The 23,004-nt window shown below is 49.2% G+C and overlaps 1 protein-coding gene and 2 long non-coding RNA genes across 3 annotated transcripts; all 3 read right to left on the reverse strand.

The window, feature by feature from the left end:
• Window positions 1–13,749: 13,749 nt before the first annotated feature.
• On the reverse strand, window positions 13,750–15,573 carry ZNF648 (zinc finger protein 648). The gene has a single exon (XM_036387372.2). It carries the CDS (start codon window positions 15,461–15,463, stop codon window positions 14,321–14,323), a length of 1,143 nt encoding a protein of 380 aa, XP_036243265.2. The 5' UTR covers window positions 15,464–15,573; the 3' UTR covers window positions 13,750–14,320.
• Window positions 15,574–16,279: 706 nt separating this feature from the next.
• LOC118689850 (uncharacterized) lies at window positions 16,280–16,891 on the reverse strand. The gene is made up of 3 exons (XR_004980688.2): window positions 16,813–16,891; window positions 16,533–16,658; window positions 16,280–16,403 (listed from the first exon to the last, which is right to left on the reverse strand). It is a non-coding gene; the product is annotated as an uncharacterized LOC118689850 (long non-coding RNA).
• Window positions 16,892–18,694: 1,803 nt separating this feature from the next.
• Window positions 18,695–21,519, reverse strand: LOC118689594 (uncharacterized). Its single transcript, XR_004980651.1, has 2 exons — window positions 19,371–21,519; window positions 18,695–19,286 (listed from the first exon to the last, which is right to left on the reverse strand). It is a non-coding gene; the product is annotated as an uncharacterized LOC118689594 (long non-coding RNA).
• Between the last annotated feature and the right edge of the window lie 1,485 nt (window positions 21,520–23,004).

The following is a 23,004-nucleotide window of genomic DNA, read 5'->3' on the forward strand; positions in this document are numbered from 1 at the left end:
TGCAGTGCCCTCTGCTGATGTGGCTGCCGAGGGAGATGCAGGAAGGGCAGCATCCAGGCAGCTTTGCAAAGCTCTGACGGGGCAGCCAAGCCTCCAGTTTACCCACGAGCTCTCTACTGGCAAGGCAGGAGCAGCACAATCCTCTGCTGCTGAACTGGTGTTTGGCACAGCTCGTGGAGCTGCTTGAGGAGCCAGGCTGGTACAAGAGGTCCAGGTGGTCCCATTGCCACCTTCACCCCTGCTGGTTATAGCTATACCTGAGCAAGGCAGGATGTCAGGGATGGGTTGCCCTGAGAGGCTGTGGCTGCCCCATCCTGGGAAGTGTTCATGGCCAGGTGGGACAGGGCTTGGAGAAAGCTGGGATAGTGAATGGCATCTGTGCCCATGGCAGGGGGATAGGAATGGGATGGCCTTTCAGTCCTTCCAACCCAAACCATGCTGTGATTCTCTGATCTGCACTACCCTCTGCAGTCCCACTCACTATAATGCCTCAGGTTTGAGCTTTTATATTTTCAGATTCTGGGCTGCTTTAGTGTGGGGGTCTGGGGTTCATATGAGGGGATGGTGAGCTCTGTGCACAGAGCAGGGAGACAAAACAATTCCTGCTCCAGCTGGGGACCAAGGACAAATGATCCAAATCTCAGGCCCAAGAGCACAAACAACGTGGAAAGAAGAGAGAAAAACAAGAAGGATGGGACTGCATGGGCTGGAGCTGTAATTGGACAATTAACTCCAATATGCAAATGGAGCAGAACTTATAAAAGTGAGAGACCCCGTGACCTGTTGTCCATTTTGTGACCACTTTGGTTCAGCTGGGGTGCAGCCCTGGCTGGGCTCTTGTGCTGCCCAAGGTGGATCCACTGAGGCCTCTAATAAATCCCTGCTTCATTCATTAGCTCCATCTAGTCTCTGTTCCAGCTCAGCCTGCACAAGGCATCAGCTAGACTGAGCACTGCTCCCCTTCCCAGGGACAGGGACTGCCCAGAGAGATGGGCACAGCATTAAGGGAGGAGCAGCCAAACTAGGAGACAATATTTCCCTTTCTCCTTGACCAGAGGCTCCCTTCCTCAAGGGAAATGGGCTGCTTTACCTTGAAATAGTGGAAAGAAGCAGCCTCACAAGGAGGACAGGCTGATGACCCAAGGGAGCAAAGGATCCTTACTGGGAACTGCATGACCCATGTGTGAAACAGAGTCACTGCCATACCAGGACCTCATAAATTACTGCCCCTGCTGCAGAAGCCTTCCTGGGAACACCAAGACAGACATTATTTAAACAAAGGGCCAGAAAGGTCCCCTTCAATGCCTGTGCTTGGCTTGCAGGACTGGAGGCAGGGGCAGCTGCAGCCCAGCACTGTTACCTGCAAGTCCATTATCAGTAGATTTAGCACTGCAAGGAGAGTGTGGTGTGCAATGCCTCTGTCAAACTCTCCTGAGGCAGCCAAGGGAACTGCAGAGCAAGGGCAGCTTCCTGCTTCAAACTTGGGCAAAGAACATCCCAACTGATTTGGCTGGAGTTGGCAGAGCTCCTGGATCCCCACCATTGCACCAAAGCAAACCTGGAGCTGCTCCTGCAGCAGCACCCATGGGGCTCACAGGACACACACAGCTCAGAGCAGCTCATGCTGGAAGAAACCACTTTCTTTTTCTTTTCCTCAAACCCTCCCCGACTCACTAGAGGCAGAAAAGCTCCAAGTGAGGTTTAAAGGGTACAAAGACTGGCAGCAAAGTCCATTCCTGGTTAATAGGATTCACTTTAGGAGATAAGACTTATCTGCATCTGGAGAGTGATAGGAGTTTATAACGCTGGCAGCAATCTGACCCCCCCAGCAAGTGTGGTGTACGTGGCACAAGCAATGTCCAGCCTGATAGGCATCTCTGGTCTTGGACTGGGGCTCCTCTCCATGACTGCAAGGCTTGCACATTCCTTATCTCTGAACATCCCTGCCAAGATTCAGTTTGCTTTCCCCTCTTCATTGATTTTTCCAGGACTTCTGGGTGATCAAGTGAAAAGGGGTCTAGCTCAGTTTGTACTTTATTCCAAGGCAGGGTGGCCTTCCTCCTTGTTTGTAGCTATGGCTTTGTAGTTATGGCAGTGCCCTTCTCCAGGTGCCCACAGCCCCCTCTGCCATCAGTCCCTGATTGTTCCATCCCACACTCCCCATCCTCCAGGACAGAGGAGCCCTCTGTGCCTCCACACTGTGCCCTGGTCTCCTGGGAGCTGCTCCAGCTGACACACCTAAGGGCTGATGTGTAAAGCCAAGCCTCTCCTGGAAACCAAATCATAATTCCAGAGGGGAGGAGCACCTAAAACCACACACAGCATCAACACAGAAGCCAGCCCCAAACCCTCAGGGCCTCTTGTTCAGTCTGACGTGTCTCCTGAACACTGTTCACCACATTACATGGATGTGTCAGCGAGGACACTCCTTCTCCCAAAATGCAGCTGCCATTGTGGCAAAGCCTGGCCACCATCTAATGAATGACATGTAGGTACAGAAACATTTCTTTACATTAGGTAAAGAAAACAGAGTCACACAAATTCTTCTGAGAGGAAGAAATTAAGCTCAGAACACACAGACCTGATGTCTCCTGGCATAAAGTTTTAATTTTCATAAGGAGCATCCCAAAGCCAGCACCTTCCAAGGTACTCACACCCTTTAGCAGAGGCAGGGATATAGTTGGGAGTGGGTGAGGGGACACCAGGAGGACATCACTGCCATGATCCACAAAGCCTTTTGCCAAAGCCATACGTGCTGAGAGTTCACTGCCAGCATCTCTGTGGCTGTACTGGGAGATACCCAGCCAGGACAATGGGCTCTGCTCTCTGCATTGCATTTTCCTGTTATCTATCTCACACCTGCTGGAAAGTGCTGACTGAAGGAATGCTGAGTCAGGAGTGCTCAGATGGAGAAAATTATTTTTCAGCACCTGCATGGCCCTGTGCCAATTGGAAGAGTTGCAGTTTGGGGAGCAGAGGATGTGTAACTCAGTGTCTTGCACCCCAAGGAGCAGCATGCTTCCAAACCACCATGAAATGTACTGGATCCAGACAAAGGGGAGCCCAAGGGGACCCGCAGTGCCCCTTTAGGCAACTCAGAATTATTTCTTAACACCTTCTGGCCTCTCCTTCCCAGGCCTGTGATAAGGTGCCTTGGCTGCTGGTGGTACTTGCAGTGGCAGCACATGGAGCTGATGCCAGCCCTGTGTTTTGTACCAGTGATGCAGTCACCAGCATGTTGTCAGCTCAGAGAAGTCAACAAAACCCACAGCCATGCCCCAGGAGCGTGCCCCAAGCAGGCACACAGCTCCTGTTTCCCTGAGCTCAGCAGCCCTGCCTGATAAAAGATGGGATGAGCTGCTTGGAGAAAAGGAGAAGAAAACATTTCCAGCGCTGGCTCTGTTCCCACCAGATAAAGGGTGCATGGCACAAAGTCCTTGAGGTGACTCTGGGATACCACCAAGGCAGGCAGCAACAGGGAACACCCAGCTTCCCATCCCACTCTGTGGGGTCCAGGGAGGAGATGGGGCCATCCAAACATCCCAGTGGCTGCCTCTGGAAAACACCTGCTGGCACCAGGGTGAGTCGGGGACAAGAGGCACAACACCCTGCCAAAGGTCACACCCCAGCCATGCCAAGGCTCAGGGCTGGGAGCAGGGCTAAAACAGGGCTAAAACAGCAGCTGACCTGCTCCAGTAGCACTGACAGGCACTGCTCCCTGCCCCAGGGCTAAACCAGCAGCTGACCTGCTGCAGTAGCACTGACAGGCACTGCTCCCTGCCTCAGTGGCCCCAGCTGTCAAAACCATCCAGCCAAGGCCTGGCAAGAGTCAGTCTGGGCTCTTTTACATCCGAGCTGCTCCAGCTGTGAGCAACCCAGAGCAGCCTCTGCCAGGCTGGGGAGGGAGCAGGCAGAAAGGAGTGTCCCTACCTGCTCCCTTGCTCATCTGTCCCACCTGGGTGGCTGTGGGGACCCACAGTAGCCCTGAGTCAAGGAGCACCTCCAGCAGCAGCCCAACGCTTTCGGAGACCCTACGGCTTCTGCTAAAGGAGCTGGAGCCACCCCCAGGCTTTGTGTCCTGTCCCCAGGCTGCCAGCATGCCAGCACAGCAAGCATCTCCCTGCATCCCTGCGGTTCCAGCAGGGCGACATTGCCATCTGCTGCCTGCTGCTCGGCAGGACACGCCAGCTCGCCTCTGTCACCCAGGCGTGGCACTTTCCTGATTCAGTGTGCAGGAGGTGCTTGGCAGGGCAGCTCGAGTTGGAGGTGGTGGCAGCGGGGTCTGGGAGACATCCGGGGCTGTTTGCAATTTGAGGAGGTGGCAGCACACTCGGGGCCACCTGGACGTGAACACCGGCCCTTTTCCACGGGAAACAAAACTCACCAGGCTCCTCCTGCCTCTGCTGTGGGGAGGCAGCAGGGGCTTGCTGGGCACTGTCCCTGCGGGGAGCCTGCAGTGTCACCAGCTGAGGGACAGCACTCACACTGCCACCCGACACTGAGCTCCCAGCGCAGGGCAGCACTGCTTCACCCCAGCCCATAGCTCCAGCCCTGTCCTGCTGCAGGGAACATGGCTGGAATGCTTGTTTGAGGAATGTGCCACCACCCAGCTGCACAGGGACACTGGGGCCATGTCCCAGGTTAGGGCTCTGTCCCCTGCCAGCAGCCTGGCTTCCATAGCCATGGAATGACAGGATGGTGTGGACTTCTGGAGATTTTAGAAGGGACTTTTTCAATGTCCTCTGGTCCAACCACCCTATAACCAGCAGGGACATCTTCAGCTGGGTCAGATCGCTCAGAGCCCTCAACCTGACCCTGGATGTTTCCAGGGATGGGGCATCCACCCTATTTCTGGGCAACCTGTGCCAGGGTTTCACCCCCCTCCAGGATTTTATCACCCTCATGCTCTGAGCTGCTGTGACACAACCCTGCCCCTGGCTCTGCTGGTGACTCAGCCACCACATGGGAGCACACACCTCCAGCTCTTCAGCCTTGGGCTCTTCATCTGGAAGCACAAAGATGGTATTTTTTAACTCACAGCCACTCTGAGAGATGTTCCCTTATTTTAGGCTTGAAAGCACCTACATATTGTTTCTACAGCTTGAGATAGGAGATGCCACCAAAGGGAGGAGAAGAGTAGTAATTATCTGCAGTTCAGAAGTTCAGCCTTCAGAGGAGGAATTGGGCTCTCAGCTATACTTGCCATATGATTTTGAGCTTATCTTTTGGAAGAGGCTGTGCCTTTTATAATTGAGATTGCCCACCTGAGACATGAGCTTTTCACATCACTCCTGGGTTTATAGGTCATGGACAAAGACCAGGGCTGATGGTCTCCAAGAGGCACAGAGCCACAGAAGCCCCACAGGGAAAGCTCTAATGTCAAAAGATGCGATCCTCATACCAATTCCCACTTTATATCTGAACAGCAGCTGGATCCACTGAGGGACCTGCTAAAATACAGTGCTTGGGGATCAGCCAAGCCCAGAGGTGATGGTTCTGCTTTGAAATGTGCTGGAGGATTTCCACTTTGAAATCCACTGGTAGAAGGTGGCACAATCAAGTGCTGAGTAATGGGGCCCAGCCCCTGGAATGAGGGGTAAGCAAATTGAAAGTAAGAAAGCAGCATCAGTATTAAAATAATCATAAAGAAAAAAATAAAACTAAATTTAAGGTGTTTCTCCATCTCCAAACAAGAGCAAATGCCTTTCTCTATGGGGATGGGTATGTTTCCTGCTATCAGAAGTGACCACAACCTAAAGAGTCCATGTCACCTCTACCTTAGGGCTGCCCTGAGTTATCACAAGAGAAGTGGACACCTCTGATGACTGGACAGGTCATTTGGCCACACACTGTGGTGCTGGTGTGCACGTGGCCATGAGCAACATGAGTGGAATTAGGCTTGTCTGAAAGCAAAACCACCTTTTCCCCACATCAAGGCTGGCACTGAGATTTGCTGTGCCACTCCTAAACACCAGAGTATTTATTTCCTACACTTTGCTCCCAGGTGGCCTCAGATATGCAGCCTGCCCAGTCTCCCCCTCTCAGATCCCAGTCTGCCCAGTTGCTGGGGTGTGGATGTACCACAGCCCCAGTGCAGCTGTGCACAGATGCCCAGGAGCTGGCCCTGGATATGCTCCAAAAATATCAGGAGAGATGCTCCAGCTGCCTTCTCCTAATGACCTGTGGGGCTGGGGGGGGTCTCCTGAGAGCCCCAGGGAAGTCCAGCCAGGATTTCTCCTGCTCTGAGCCTGTAATTTGGTGTCCCATGTGCCTTTGTGTCTCTGACAGCTCTTGCAATGGGCCTGGGAGTAAATTGGACAGGGTATGATTTGGATTTCCTCCCACTGTTTCTTCTCTGTGGGCAGGCAAGGTAGTGTTTATCCCATAACCTAACACTGGTAACCAGGGAGAATACCAGGCAGATCTTCAGAGACTGCAAGGGAAAAGGAACAACCTCACAAGGAAAAGAAACCCAAAAAATCCCCCCAAAAAACAACAAAAAAGCCCACTTCTCTGCATGCTATAGATTTTGTAACACCTTTTTCTTCTAAAATCATAGTTTTCTCACCCAAGCCATACAACTTTGTGCTTTTCCAGTGTACAGCATCCCATAAGGCTCTTCCTTGGCTCTGGGCTCAGCACAGAGCTCTGCTGTGGGTAGAACCAGCCCAGGAGGAAATGTTCCTCACAGACAATCAGGGAGGATACTTTACTGTATTTTCCCCTATTTCAAGAGGCTGAAGGGGAGAATTATAATCCTCACAATTAGGTTTTTTCCTGCTTCTGTCTTGCTCTTTTGGAAAAGAGCAGGGCATGGGGAGGGAGCTCCCCACAGATAACACCCAGCATGGCTGGAGGGAGATCAGCAATGCCAGGATCCCATGGCACCATGGAGCTACTTTGGGTGGCCTGGGTTGGAAAAGGAATTCCAGCCTTCCTCCCTGCTCTCTTGATAGCTTGTGAGCAGATCTCAGCTGCTTGCTGTGATGATGCTCCTCCTGCTACAACGGGGTGAACCTGTCTCTGTGCCCTGCAAATCCCTTCCCACGGCTTTATCTTCTCTGGTTTTAAAACATCCCCATTTTGTGTTCAGTGACAGCTTCCTCATGGCTTCAAGTAATAGAATCACAGAACCATAGAATTGTTAAGGTTGGAAAAGCCCTTCAAGACCATCCAGTCCAACACTAACTCAGCACCCATCACTAAACCATGTCCCCACTGCTACACATATTCTAAATCCTTCCAGGGATGGTGACTCTGTCACTTCCATGTGGGATGTGTCAAGCTGGTTCCAGTGCTTGACAAGCCTTTGGGTGAAGAAAATTTTTTCTAATATCCCATCTAAATCTCCTCTGTTGAATTATTCCCCACCCCACTCTGCTTCACAGTGATGCTGCCAAGACCCAGCAAACACTTTTTGGTGTGGTGTGGTTGGCTCTAGTGCAACAGGAGATTATGAAACTATTGGGCGGGGATTCCAGACTACTGTGAACAGGGATCCATTATTTTTATCACATGCAGGCAATAAATATTGATTTCAGTCCCTTGGAGAGCAGCAGTGCCCTGCTGGAGCAGCCTCATGGGTGCTCACGTCTGCTGTCACTCAGCAGTGACCTCCTGGCCCAGTTGGCTCCAGCTTCAGAGGGAAATGGATTTGCACATCTCTGGTTTCCTGTGGGCATCACAGCATTGATTCCTACAAGGTACTGCATCTAAAGCTGCTTCCAAGAGATGGACTCCCATTTACTGCAGGCAAGATTTCCAAGAGAGGGAAATCCAGAGGGAAAGAGCACCTGGGGAGCAGGGAGTGGGATGGTGACAGCTTTGTCAGGCATCAGTCTGGTGAGGTCAGTGGTGCTGTGCTCTGAACCATTGTTAAGAGGTTCTAACTGCAAAAACAGAGTTATTCCACCTTCCCATATGCTCTCCCAGCTCCTGGCAGCAGGATCATATTCCTGTGCAAAGCCCTGGCCAGCAATATTGGACTGAAGGTTGTCTTTCCTTTCCTTTCCTTTCCTTTCCTTTCCTTTCCTTTCCTTTCCTTTCCTTTCCTTTCCTTTCCTTTCCTTTCCTTTCCTTTCCTTTCCTTTCCTTTCCTTTCCTTTCCTTTCCTTTCCTTTCCTTTCCTTTCCTTTCCTTTCCTTTCCTTTCCTTTCCTTTCCTTTCCTTTCCTTTCCTCTTTCCTTTCCTTTCCTTTCCTCTTTCCTTTCCTTTCCTTTCCTTTCCTTTCCTTTCCTTTCCTTTCCTTTCCTTTCCTTTCCTTTCCTTTCCTTTCCTTTCCTTTCCTTTCCTTTCCTTTCCTTTCCACCTCCCTCCCTCCCTCCCTCCCATTTTACAGGTTTCTAGTTTGTCCCAAAATGTGCTCCAGAGAACACAAGACCTGTCCAGACCATCCAGGGCCTGTGAAAATGCTCATTTTTCCTTCTAATCCAAGAACAGGGTGTCCAGCCTGGGGAAAGCACCCTGTAACAGAAACAACCACGTTCCACCAGTGTCCTGCAGGAAGGCAAGAATGGCAACAGGAATTTGCACACTGGGCTTTGCCTCAAGGCCCTGGACCTGCAGCTGTGCCCAGAAAAGGTGCAGAAAGGGAGGTGAAATATTCAGAAGCATTCAAACACAGAGTCCTTTAGCCCATGCCACTCTTCAGTCAAGCTTAGGGCGTCAGTTCATGTCACGACATAACTGAGCCTAAGAGGATCCTGACCAGAATCACAACTAAACCCAGCTTCAGATGCCACAGCAATTCAGAGCAGCATTTCAGCAGTTCATACCTTTCATGAGATGAACCTAATGTGGTATTCTTAGACCAAGATACAACAAGGAAAAGGCACACTTGAAAGGGTTTGCAGTGTAGGACTTCCAATCACTTTAGGAAGGAATTTTTTTGAATTCAACTAAAGCCAAAGAGACACTGAAGCAATCCAGCCCATCACGGGTCTTTGGTCTCTTTTGTTTCAAAATTCTATTCCAACAGCTCATCAGCAGATTCTTTTCCTTTGCCTCATGAACCTTGTGAGTTGCCCTCGGGAGGCCGAGGAGCAGCGTGACTCCTGTGCTGGCCTGGCACTTGTGAAATAATTCAGAGCTACTGCTGGCAAAATACTCTTTTCACCTGTCTGCTGCAAAGACTAAAAGGGCAAGAAGAATTTTTGGCTTTTTTTCCCCCTTTCTTTCTTGTAGTGACTTTCTAGTTATTGCTGCATCTCCAAATGCCAGAAGCCAGAGGTTTTCCAAACCCCTGGAGAGAGAGAGATTTAGTGCTTGGTACCTGGTTTTTCCAGCCTCACTTGGTGACCAACAACATTTTGCCAGCAAGATTTCCCTGCTCAAGTGATTCCCATGAAGGGCTCAGAGCTTCCTTTTCTGGTTTATTGCACTGGCTTGAAAGGTCTTTCCTAGCACCTCATTCCAGTTTGGGGACAGAGCAGAGGAAGGGCTTTCCCCTTGTGCTTTGGTGGCTCAGACCTTTACAAGGGCTCTGCTGCCAGCACTGCCCCCTGCACTTTGGGAGGATATCCCACATTGCTCAGATGTTTCTTATGCATTTCTTATTCTGCCCTTCACATGGTCAAAACCTGCTGAGGAGCCAAGCCCCAGTCTCTGACCACCTGGCCATGCAATGCTGTTGAAGGCATGGGAATATATCTATGACTGATAATATAGAAATGTGCTTCTAATAATTGTGCTTTTATTGTTACAGTATTGTAGCTGCCAAGGATGGGGGAACCCAGCTGTATTTTTCACTCTTGCAGTGATCACTGTGTGATCATTACAGGCTGGATGCTGTGTCACAGTCTGCAAACAGAGAAGGAAATTATGTAGGTAAACCTGGGGATATTATTTGTGTTTACATGAACTCCCTTGTGCTGTAGCTATTTTAGAGCTGCTGTTACATCTCAATTGACTAAATTGGAGATAAATACTCTCTCTCTAGTTATGAATGCCATGGACAGTCTAAAAGACTGCAGCAGGTGAAAAACAACTCCAGTCTTCTGGATTTGGTGCCAGTAGCTGAGGCAGTGTGGTGTCAGTGCCCTGCTTTTCCTATATATTAGCTCTAAGGAAGATTTTTTTGTTTTTATGAGGGTGGTGAAATGCTGGCACAGGTTGTCCAGAGAGGATGCCTCATCCCTGGAAACATTCAGGGCCAGAAACCACAGAAGTCACTGAGCCATTCCCTAAGAATCCCTTGCAGCCAACAGGATGTGTGCTGGAAGCTTGAAGAGAAACAAAACAAATCACTGCTCCTGCTCTCAGGTGGAAAGCACTGGAACAACAATTCCAGTAGATCCCTTAATGAGAAAAGGAATTTATTGCTCTCATGATTTCTTCAAGCAGATAAACAAGAAAGCCATTACATGAACTTCAGTAGCACATTGAGCACATTCTCCTCTGGAAAACAACATTCCCAGAGAGCAGGGGCGGTTCAGCAGCACATCCTACAAGGAATTTACAAGTGGGCTGCACTCTGGTGCAGAGACCTGTATTAGCTGGTTCAAGGGCTTGCCCCCATTCCGGGCCTGCTCTTTGAAGATGGCTCTAACCTTGCACAGGCCCACAGCAATTTTACTGCTCAAAGCATCTGACAGCTGAAATCATCCAAAAAAGACACCATTCTCCTTTCTATTTCCAGATTGTTATCCTAGCAAAAAAAAAAAAAAAAAAAAGAAAAAGAAAAAGCTCTTTGTCTGCTGTTCTCTTGGTGAGAGCTCAGCCCCTGCTCGGTTTCAGTCTGGAAGGAGGAAAAGTGCAGTGGGAGCTCCTTGTTCCAACAGAAACTCCACAAGGTCAGAGGCAGATGAAGCCTCACTTGAAATAAAAGCTGCCTCCTCCAGAGATATCAGTGCCCTTTGCTGGGGTTAACTGAAAAATGATGGATTGCTTGGTGCTCCCTGTTCACATGGGAGACTCCTGCTTCAGACTCCTCCTTGCCAGGAGAAGACAAACAGTGTAAGAGGAAGAGGATGGTGTGCAGTGGGCCACAGATTGTACAGCAGCAGCTTTTCCTTTCTTCAAAGTGCTGTATCCCCACTCCTCAATCATGGACATACTTTCCTTCAACACCTTTGGTAGCAAACGTTAGCAAATTTACCATCAACATCTCTGTTAACAAAGTAAGAGAACAGTCCCAACTGCCAAGGATTGTCTGGTGATTCCAGGTCAGTGAGGGCCTGGAATCTTCAGGGCTGGGGCTATTCTACCTTCTTAGTTTTGAAAACTCGTTTCTGTGATGGAAATGAGTTTGGCAGAAGGGATATAGGGAAGCAACAGGAAAATCGGCAAAAAGCAAAGGGTATTTCTATGTTCTATTGTTGACAAATACCATCCAGTATCAGTTCCCTTATTTGGAGATGTCTTTGAGGGATTAAGTGAAAATGATCCATTAGTGACACCAATTAGTCTCCCATTTATAATCAAGCAAAGTTTTGCTGTGAACAGTGGTAGATCTTGATCTGAGCCAAGAACCTGACATCAAACACAACAGGATCAAATCAGGATCCTCTGCCTAGCTCAGGGCTCCAGCCCTGTGTCCTCCAGCTCATGCCCAAGGGCTTCCTGTAATGCCCTGGCAATGAGGGCTCTGTGGACATAGTGCCAAAGGAATTGTGTCTTCCATGGCCTCCACAGATCCAAGTGAGCCAACAGATATTCTGGCCCCTCTGGACCAAGCAAAATTACTTCTGCTGAAAGCAGACCCTTCAAACCCTCCCTAATGCTGCAGAGCAGGTCTATTTGCCCTATGAGAGCTACAAGTCATGACTGGCTGTGTCTGTTTTAGGCTATCACCCACTCTGGCTGACACTGTGAGAGGGTCAGGGCGTGGGAGAGACTTCCAAACCTTTATGTGAATAATGTAAAGTGCAGAAGTGCTGATCTCTTGGTTAAATTAAGCTCCACGGGGTTTCCTGTACCTTGCACAGGAGTTGTGGAAGTTTCTTTGAGGAGAGTTCCACACACTTTTCCCAGAAACCATCATACATTTTAATTACTCCTTTCACACATCCAAGCACTTTATATGCAAGTCAACCTTCCAGGCAAGTGTCTTTTTAATAACTTTTTAGTTAAGCCTGATACTTTTCATTTCACCAGCCATTTACTCTTCCCATATAACAGACCTCTGCTCAAAATACTTCTACCATTATGCCAGAGGTACAAATTCCACTGGCTGCTAGAACTAAAAAGCAGAATAACTGGATGTTCCCAATTACCATAACTGCCTAAGCAGAACTGTCACACAACATAAAGGTGTGCATAAGCGGTGCAGTTTAAATGGATATTAAACCATCCTACAGCAGGAGCATCCCCATACCCAAAGGAAAAGCAGGATGATGAGCAGGGGAGATTGGAGCTGAAAACTTTCAAATGGGATTAGAAAATGAATGTGGAAACTTAAAGCATGATAGCCTCTGGAACAGTTTTGTCACTTTGCTGTCTGCCCTCTCCCCAGGTCACTTCAGATGGTGCTGAACAGCACGGTCCCCACAGAGCATCACTGGTGACCTCCCTCTTCAGATCACTCACCCACAGCCAGCCAGGATTCTTTTCATGCAAAGATCTTTCCTCTCTGCGAGGCTGCACAGCCTTCAGATAAGACTGAGCTGTTGCTAAGGGGCCCCATCAAAGGCCTTGGCAAACCTAAAACCAAACTGGAGCTTCCTGCAGAGGGGAGTTTGGAGAATTCTCACTCAGGGCCCAGCCATCCCAGAATTACAAACACACACAGACCACAGAACACATCCCTTGGGGGCAGGATGCACATCGGTTCCCTTATTTGGAGATGTCTTTGAGGGATTAAGTGAAAATGATCCATTAGTGACACCAATTAGTCTCCCATTTATAATCAAGCAAAAGTTTTGCTGTGAACAGTGGTAGATCTCGATCTGAGCCAAGAACCTGACATCAAACACAACAGGACCCACTGTGTGACACCTGCTCAGCTGCTGCACAGGTGGGAGGTGCTGAGCTGCCATGTCCCTCTTTATTCTATGAAATACGGAAACAAATGGCACAATCAGTACTTTGTATTAAATAAATGGTAATAAATGCAGAGGTACATTACCCTGGAGCTTTACCTTCATTCTGCTGCACAACCTTCCACTGAAAAGGCAGAAAGGCCTAGAAAAAAATTAATGAAATATGGCAGCTGGTAAGGAGAAAGGAACCAAAGAAGCAAAACCTTCTGATGTGGAAAAGAAATTCAGGCTGCAACTTCAGGACAACCTGGATGCTTCTACCACAGTGGTTAACAGCAGATTTATTAAGTTTCACAGTTAAAGCCCCATTGCTGACACTGAGGCATTACACACCTCTTGGCAGTCACAGCCTTGGAGGATTTGTCAACACCTGCCCAAGTCTGCCAGGCTAATTCCTAAGGAGATTTTTCTTCACTAACCATTTGAATCTAAATCAAAGTGAAGAGTCTAACAGACACTTTGGGCAGTACTTGGACACACCACAGAACTTGCTTTTGCTATAGGAAGCTTCCCTATGTGTGAAAACATTTAAATGAAGAAGGTTCCTCTGCAATGAGTAGCAAAAGTGGCTTCAATTTGGTCTTTTGCTCTTTGAATTTTGTGTCCTCAAACATTTCCTTCCACAGTACTCATCTGGTTAGGTTTAGATGGTAGGTGGTTCCATCAGAGACACATGTCACCCCAAGAGCATGCACCACCATAGCCAAAAAAAAGCTTTCCCCATTATTAACCTATCACTCAAAAGTGCATAAAGTATAGAAACATTCTGAAATACAGCTGGTAACTGTTGTGTTTATTAAGGAACTGGTTTGTAAGTGGAGTTGTTTTTTTTTAATAACCAACATTATACTTCCCCTTCCAAATAAAAAGAAGTGTAACAGAAAGAAAAATTCAGCAAAATACAAGGAAAGAAGGGACCGAGGGACAACTCTGAAGTGTTCCAACTTAGTGAGTTAACAGATCTCCAAACCCAGTGTCAAAGAGCCATCACACTCATGAGGACAGGGCCAATTTATCCAGTGAATTCTCCCAGCCTCTGCTTGCAGACCCTGCACAAAGCTCGAGCGGATGCATCGCCAGTCCAGCAAACAGAGACAGAGCAAGCACACGCTAGTGGTTTCAGTCTCCTCAAGTCTCCCATTTCATTACTCAGGGGTAATTAGATTATCTTCTCATACAAAGCAGTTTAAGGCCCAGCAGTGCAATCAAGTTCCAGAGCTCTCTGTGACGCAGCAATGCTGGGCAGTGGGTCTGGACTGGGCAGAGCACACACCATGGGGTGCTTTTCTAGCCCAGCCTGAGCAGACCTCGTTCAAGTACAAAGCAACCACAGAGACCCCAAATTAAGGTTTGTCCAACTTGTGTGTGCGCTCGTGCCTGCGTAGGGTCCCTGACTCGGTGAAGGAATGCCCACAGAAATTACAGGAGTAGGGCTTCTCTCCGGTGTGGATGCGGTGATGGCGCTGCAGCGATGCCAGCCGGGTGAAGGTCCCTCCACACTCCTCGCAGTAGAAGGGCCGTGCCCCGGAGTGAGTCTGCTGGTGTCTCTTGAGCCTGAGCAGCTGCACAAACGCCATGCCACACTCCTGACACTTGTAGGGCTTGTCCTCCCGGTGGATCACCTTGTGCTTGGACAGCAGGTTGGGCTTATCGAAGCCTTTACCGCACGTCGGGCAGGCGTAAGGTTTGAAGTCGTCCTCCTGAGACTTCGGGTTTGCAGGACAAGCCCGATCCGGGCACTCAGCATTGTGCTGCTGGCCGTGGTGCACCACAGACCAGGGGTTCCTGGCCATGCCGCTGGCCAGGATCACCATGGAGCGCTCGATCTTGTGCACGTTGCGCAGGTGCCTCCAGACGTCGGCCGTGCGGATGAAGCCCTTGTCACACTCGGGGCACTTGTGCGGCCTCTGGCTGGAATGGATCAGCTTGTGCATGCGCAGGTTGGCGGCGCGCGAGAAGCCTTTGGCGCAGACGGGACAGCGGTAGGAGTTCTGCAGCAGGTGAGCGCGCCTGTGCTCCTGCAGCTCGCTCGTGCTGTGGAAAGAGGAGCCACACTTCTTGCATCCACAGGGCAGAGCTTCCTCGGGGACGGGCTCCAGCTCCTCACCAAGCGCATCTCCCAGAGCGGCGCTTCCGTTGTCCTCACAGAGTTTTGTTATCATCCGTGGTGTCCTGGGGTGCTCAGAGGAACAGTGATCTAAATCCTCATCCTCTCTCTGCAGGTGGAAGCTGGTGCTGGAGGGGGGGACCTCCCCAGCTGGACTCTCACCTTGTTTCTGGCAGTAGGTGGCACAGGTTTCTTTGTCTCCACAGGAAAGCTCCTGCTTTCCTGCAGGTCCAGCAGAGTTTCCAGGAGGACTGCAGGAGTAATTCATGTCCACCTCTTTCTGTGGCCTACAGCTGTGGGCCACCTGCTCTGTGGCCTTTCTGGGATAATTTGAATTCTTCCCCCCAGTGTCACAAATGTTATTCTCACTCACATCCATCCTGTGATGCAAACACTGGTTCTTCTAAGTTAAAACTCTAGCTCATCATCACCCAGAACTTTGTGTCCTTCATGCTAAGTCCATCTCATTCTCAGCTCTTCTGACAGTCCTCCCTAGAAAATAAAACACCTGTTTCATCAGTGATTCTTCTGATATTATAAATTTAGAACAGTAAAGGTACTTTTCTGATTCAAAGGAAGGGACAGGCTATTAGATATGCAGAAAAACAGAATCATCTACTATTAGAAGAGCAGAAAATACACATTCAGCACATGAAACACAGACAATGTTCAATAAAATTAAATCCACTATCATCAGCCAGCCTTCACTACCAAATATAAATTGATAATTCCAATTTTAAATTTTCCTAAAGATGAGAAATTACAGAATCCCAGAATGGTTTGGGTTGGCAGGGACCTTAAAGACCATCTTATTCCAATCCCCTGCCATGGGCAGAGATACCTTCCACTATCCCAGGCTGCACCAAGCCCCATCCAACCTGGCCTTGAACACTTCCAGGGATGTGGCAGCCACAGCTTCACTGGGCACCCTGTGCCAGGGCCTCCCCACCTTCACGGTAAAGAATTTCTTCCTAATAAGTAATCTAAATCTCTTCTCTTTTAGTTTAAAAATGTTTCCCTTTGTTCTTATCTGTGTAAAATGTTGTTCTCCATATTTTCTGTAAAATCCCTTCAAGTACTGGAAGGTGGGATAAGACATCTCTGAATATAAGCATACATATTAATGAACACATATATGTAAAAACATAAATATTTCTGTATTTCCACGTGTACATAAATGTAAAACTTGCCTATTTAGTTTCAGCAGGCTTATCAAGTGCAGTGATCAAGGCAGTACAGCGATGTGCATTAAGTGAAAGCTCTTATTCACATTCCAGAAAGGCTGGCTCCATCAGCAGCACAAGCCACGCTTTCTTCTGCTGGAGACATGGAAAACAATCTGGATTAGTCCTCATTAGTCACTGCCTGGAACAGCGTGGCTCGACTCACCCCCACTCCAGCCATTCCCGACAATTTAATAAGGAGCTGCTAACAGGAGAATTCCTCACCTCCAGCCCTCCAGCTGAGCTGCCGATGCCTTTGGGGCGGGAAAACTTTCCAAGGGATGCTTGGCTTAAGAGAACTCCATAAGCACGGCTACCCAGAAATAGGGGGCGTGGAAACCACGGCGTGGGCTGAAAAAGAATAATATAAACAATAAATACATACACATACATACATATATATATATATATTAAAAGAATTATTTTGTTGTTGTTGTTGTTGCTCCAGGCACTATTATGACCCCTCAACTTTTCCGGGTGCCCTTTCCCTGTTCCCCGGCCCTACCTGGGCGCTGCGGGTCCCGGTGCGGCCCCGCGCATCCCCCGCGCATCCCCCGCGCCGGCGCGGAGCCCGCGGCAGCGGCACCGGCGCAGTGGCGGCACGGCCGGGCTGGAGCTGCCGGCAGCGGGGCGGGACCGGACACCGCGTCCCCTCCCCGGTCACCGCATCCCCTCCCCGACCACCGCATCCCCTCCCCGAACACCGCTCCCCTCCCCGGTCACCGCGTCCCCTCCCCACGTCCCTTCCCTGGACACCGCGTCCCTTCCCGGTCACCGCGTCCCCTCCCGGCCACCGCTCCCCTCCCCGGACACCGCATCCCCTCCCGATCACCGCTCCCCTCCCCGATCACCGCGTCCCCTCCCCACGTCCCTTCCCTGGACACCGCGTCCCCTCCCCGGTCACCGCATCCCCTCCTCGGCCACCGCGTCCCCTCCCCGGACACCGCTCCCCGCCCGGCTCCGCGGCCGGGCCCTTCCCACCGCCCCGGCTCGGGGGATCCCGGTGCTCAGGAGCCTGTTCATGGATTCATGGAATGGTATGGCTTGTAAGGGACCTCGAATGTCGTCTCGTTCCGGCCCCCTGCCGCGGGCAGGGACACGTTTCTCTAGACCAGGGTGCTCCAAGCCCTATCCAGCCCGGCCTTGGGCACTTCCAGCGATCCAGGGGCAGCCACAGATTCTCTGGGCAGCCTGTGTCAGGGCCTCACCACCCTCACAGGGAAAAAAATACCCCCAATATCTAATCTAAATCTACTCTCTTTCCATTTGAACCCGTTTTCCCTTGTCCTGTCACTCCAGCTCTTGCAAATAGTCTTGCCCCATATTTCATGTAGGCTCCCTTGGGATGCTGCAAGGCCATAACGAGGTCATCCCAAAAGCTGAACACTCTCGGTTCTCTTGGCCTTTCCTCACAGCAGAGCTGCTCCATCCCTCTGATCACCTTGGTGCCCTTCTCTGGACTCACCCAAACACGTTCAGTGCCCCTCCTGTCCCTCAGCTCCAGCCCACAGCAATTCATGGAGTGTCCCCTGTGCCCCCCACCATGGCAATAACTTTGCATCCATCTTCCTGCAGGAGTGTGGCACGGATTGATTCCCTCTCAGGCCCTGCCTTGTCAGAAGAAAGCAGCTCTGCCCCTGTCAGGAGGGATCAATCCACCTGCCAGGATTGTGTCCCACTTCCTACTAGAAAAGTCTTTGCACCCAAAAGGACATTCAGCATCTTCAGCAATGCCTCACCAGGGCCTTTCACAGCGGCACCAGTTCCTTGAGACCTCCTTTGCCCAGCCATCCAAGGATCCCACCTGCCTTTGCCAAAGCCACAGCAGGATCATGGCCCACGGCTGCAACCACTCTCTGTGTAATCTCATGGAGATTGCTCAGCTTTAAACCCAGCTATGGGAAAAAAAACCCAGAGCAAGCCCAGCTTTGCACTGCCTTTTCCTAGCAAAACTCCTCCAGCTTTGAGAAATGGGCTCCACAATTAGCAGCAAATACAGAACTGAAATGACAAATGAACAAGAGTGTACATTGCCAGCATCCAGATATGGTATAGAAGAATGCTCCAAGCTCTGTATTATTTTTGTGGTTGCACAGATCTTGCTAAAAATAGCCATGAAACCAGAAACTGCTCTGCTGGGAGTTGAGGGTGAGGAAGAGAAATGTACCTACTCCTTCCACATGGAAAAGCCAGGTTCCTTCTGAGAGCAGAGTAAGTGGCAGTTCAGTTCCTTCAGATGAGGCACTTCAAAAATAAGTTTGCAACAATCCTTTAATGACAGTCCTCGAATCCATGAGGAGCCCACACTCTGCTTGGATGGCAAACCTTGCAGGGGAAGAACTATCATTCCAACTTTCCCAAACTAGGAAAAAAACCAAAACAGCTCAGAAGTTTTCTGTTATTTTTACTGTATTTTTTTCCCCAGAATTTAAATGCTTAGATGTTTCTTACTTAGCTGGGTAGGGTAAAGGCTATCTCCCACCTAGACTCAGGATGCAAAGAATCACACACCCCTTCCACATCCCTTCCCTTTTTCATAAGGAAAACTCTAGGAATACATAAGGACATGCACCCACATCCCCACAGCCAAGCATGTTTGTGTGGGGCCAAGATGATGAATGGCCAGTTTTTAAAAATTCCAAATTGTGGTTTATCACAACCACCAAGGAATGGTGTAGTGCCAGCAGTGTCCTTCCTCTGAGGGATCATGGAGGAAAAGGCCAAAGCATCTCCATGTGCTCCTCCTCAAAAGCATCAATAAAAACGATGTTTTCCTCATCCCCACTTATCCTCCCTTGAGGTTCCTCAGAGTGTTCAGAGGAAAAGAATTCTCAATATTCATCTCCACGCTGCAGGTCAGGGCTGGTGGGTTGATTCAATCACACTTTTGGTAGGAAATTTTTAAGTCTCCTCTTCTTGGCACTGCAGTTCCATATGGGTTTCCTGTTGGACTGAAGGTCTCACAGGGTGCACCTAAGGCTGGAAGGTGGTGAGGAATCTTCCATCAGCTCCAGCTTCCCACTCTTTGTGAGGCTTCTGTGGGATCACCTGGGTGTTCCTCACCTTGGTGACAGCTGTCAGCACCAGGAAGCAAGCCTGCCTCCCACCTGTGGTATCACACAGTGCTCACTTGTTAGGAAATGTGGAAACTCTCAGGCAGTGCAAATTCCTTTGCCCAGCCGTGTCTGGCTTCTTTCACGTCATCTTCCTCGGAAAGAAACAAGAATTTCATTATCTGCCAGGCAAAGTTAGTATTTAATCTGTCAGTTTAATTGAAAATACTTCAGTGGTGATAAATAATGCAGAGCACTGCAAATGATGCCTCGTGGGTGAGATCAAAGACCCCGGGCAGCACCAGGCAGGGCCTCGTGGCTGCTGTGGTTGGGCTGAGATGAGACAGAGAAGGGATTCTGTGCAGGGCAACAAAACCAGCATGGACTCACCCCACACCCAGAGTGGCAAAGTGTTCACACACTCATCAAATCCATCAGCACAGCCCCAAACTTCCCTTCTGGCTTTGAACACTCTGCCAGTGTTTGCCTTTTAGCATAAAATATCAATGAAATTCAGAGATCTTGCTCTGTTGGTCCTCAGACAAACTCACCTAGCTCTATCAGCTTCCAGATATTTTGATTTTTCCTCCTAATGCCGAGGTATTTAAATGTTGTCTGCTTTCCCTTTCACATGTTGCATCTAGGAGCCCATGGTTTCATTAAACTCTGCATTCTAAGCCTTTCCCATCAGCCTTGATGAGTTCTTCCAGCACACACACAAAAAATCAGCTGTAATCCTCAAGGAGAAGGCTGAAAACTAATTGAATCACCCACTTCCTTGCAATATATGATTCCTATTAAAATTACATTATTGGTGTTTTGTGCCTGCCCTACATTCATATTCCCAACACACACATTTATGGATGCCAAATCCTTTTTATTTATGCTACCTCACTTTTATGTGTCTTAAATGTGAAGAGTCTGGCAGGACAGATGAGGATCTGTAATGTATTTGCCAGTTAGATCTACTCTGGAGTAATTTCTTAATTCAAATTTTCTGTTAAATTCACTAAAATATGTGAACTCGTGGTTCACATTGCTGTCACAATGGGAGCTTAACACATTTTGTGAAGGGTTTAACATCACATTCCATCAAATTTGAATTCTTTATGGGCCATAGAGTTTTCTGACATCTGGCTACTCTGTTTTAGGACTGCCATAAACACCTTAAACATCTGAGAGCTTCGGACTTTTCTATGTAAAACAGGAAAATATCTTAAGCGATGTTTCTTCTAAGAAGGAGCTGAATCAAGAGGGATTTCACTGATACTTGGCTGAAGTTTGATCTTTTAACTCCCAGGGGGAATCTGGGCCCCCTTCAGCCCACTGAACTTAAACCTGCAGTGCCTTTTGGGGACACTGAATTTTGAAAGGACACTCACACAGGACCCTAAGAGTTCAATTAAAAGAAGGTTCAGGATCTCGGCTGCAGGGAATTGTTTCACTCTATCCAGCTCCATCCTGTTACCCTAACACACATTTTCCTGATGTTTGCCAGGATCTTCCACATCTTTGGGTCCAGTGATCTGGCATCTCATGAATGAGGCATTCAGAAGAAACACCAAAAAAAAATCCAAGTTCTAACTACACCTGTTGGATAAGGCTTTTTTCTGACTCAGAGATGGGGTAACTGAGAGGTTTTTAAAAACACTTTTATTCTATTTTTAGTTTCATGTGAAGAGTGAGATAATATAGATGGTATAATTTACACTATTATAATCAGAAGCCAACTATTTCTTAATTATAAGATACTATAAGTGCTTTTTGGCTTATTAGCTTTTGTTACACTATTTTGTAAATGCTTTAAAGCTAATCATCTAAAATTACTCTTTGTGGGTATTGCTATAATGTATTTTTTATTTTTTAAGTATTTAGTCTTATTTGCTAAGGCTATCTTTTGAACCTTGTTTTTAGCTTAATTTCTCTCTCAACAATATCTGTCTTACTCTATGGCATTTCTGTCAGCATTTCTTATCTCAATGTTTGCATACAGATGCACACTCTGTGAACTTTCTGTCAGGTTTTTTGAGAATTTTCTGCAGATCCATTTGCCACATACACCAAAAGCCAGACAGAGCTCCAAAATGCAGAATCAGGCTGTAAAGAACATGGAAAATGAACAGGAACAAACCAAGCAAGGGCTGTAAGAAGCAGACTGGTTGAGGAATAACTTCCTGGCATGCTTTAGCTTCCCAAACTTGCATTTCCCTCTGCACATATTGATGGAGACTCAGCCAATTTCTAGGCAAAAATTGCTGTGTGATTCTGCAAATACACCTGGCTGGAGATCCAGGAGTGTAAAGGAGCCTGCCAGGGAATAACCTGACCCTTCTGGTGCTGGATGAGAGGTGCCTGAGCAAGAACATCCTCATCTGTGGGCTCCTGCCATTCCTGGCTGGGGTTTGGAGGAGCTGCATCCCAGTCTGGGGTCTGGAAACCCCAAAAATGCATCCATGAGCTTGCTAGAGAGTTAAAGGGGAAATCTCCACCTGGGCTCTGCACTTACTGGCTTATTGTTCTAAAGAACTCCTAGATTGGCTCAGGACAGCATTTAATAATCTATTCAATAGCCATTCAGCACTAAGGATTTTTATTGCAACGCTTCATGAAGATAATATGAGAAGCTTTTAGTGGTGTCACAGAAAATCACAAACTCTCAGCCAGTTCTTTTTCTCCCTCTTTTTCATGCCCCTGCTCGAGCAGAAAGGCAGAGCAAAGTAATCCAGAGTGGTCCCTTCCAACCTGAACCCTTCTGGAATTGAAAACGGGAACAGACTGAGCAGCTTCGGCTGCACCAGGACCACCCAAAACCCTGCAGGAGGGATTTCCCCATCCTGTCCCACCCCAAACCCTGCAGGAGGGATGTCCCCATCCTGTTCCACCCCAAACCCTGCAGGAGGGATTTCCCCATCCTGTCCCACCCCAAACCCTGCCAGAGGGATTTCCCCATCCTGTCCCATCCCAAAACCCTGCAGGAGGGATTTCCCCATCCTGTCCCATCCCAAACCCTTCAGGAGGGATTTCCCCATCCTGTCCCACCCCAAACCCTTCAGGAGGGATGTCCCCATCCTGTCCCATCCCAAAACCCTGCAGGAGGGATTTCCCCATCCTGTCCCACCCCAAACCCTGCAGGAGGGATTTCCCCATCCTGTCCACCCCAAAACCCTGCAGGAGGGATTTCCCCTGCCTGTCCCATCCCAAACCCTGCAGGAGGGATTTCCCCATCCTGTCCCACCCCAAACCCTGCAGGAGGGATTTCCCCAGCCTGTCCCATCCCCAAACCCTGCAGGAGGGATTTCCCCTGCCTGTCCCATCCCAAACCCTTCAGGAGGGATGTCCCCATCCTGTCCCACCCCAAACCCTGCAGGAGGGATTTCCCCAGCCTGTCCACCCTTGCCCTTCACTCCTTCCGGAGCTGTGGCTCCAAGGGCTGGGATCAGCCCCTGTCACACCCCCTGTGACAGACAGAGCCAGGGATCAGCCCCTGTCACACCCCCGGCAGGGCGGACACAGCTGGGGACAGCCTCTGTCACACCTCCAAAGTGACTGACACTGCCAGGGACGTCCTTTGTCACACCCCCGGTGTGACTGACACGGGCCCCCGGTGTGACTGACAGGGACAAGGACATCCCTTGTCACTCCTC

This window comes from Molothrus ater, chromosome 9 (genome assembly GCF_012460135.2).
Source record: "Molothrus ater isolate BHLD 08-10-18 breed brown headed cowbird chromosome 9, BPBGC_Mater_1.1, whole genome shotgun sequence".
Classification (NCBI taxonomy): Eukaryota; Metazoa; Chordata; class Aves; order Passeriformes; family Icteridae; genus Molothrus; species Molothrus ater.

Bases quoted from the DNA above. Each gene is read 5' to 3' on its own strand.
- ZNF648 (XM_036387372.2), bottom strand. From the start codon at position 15,463: ATGGATGTGAGTGAGAATAACATTTGTGACACTGGGGGGAAGAATTCA.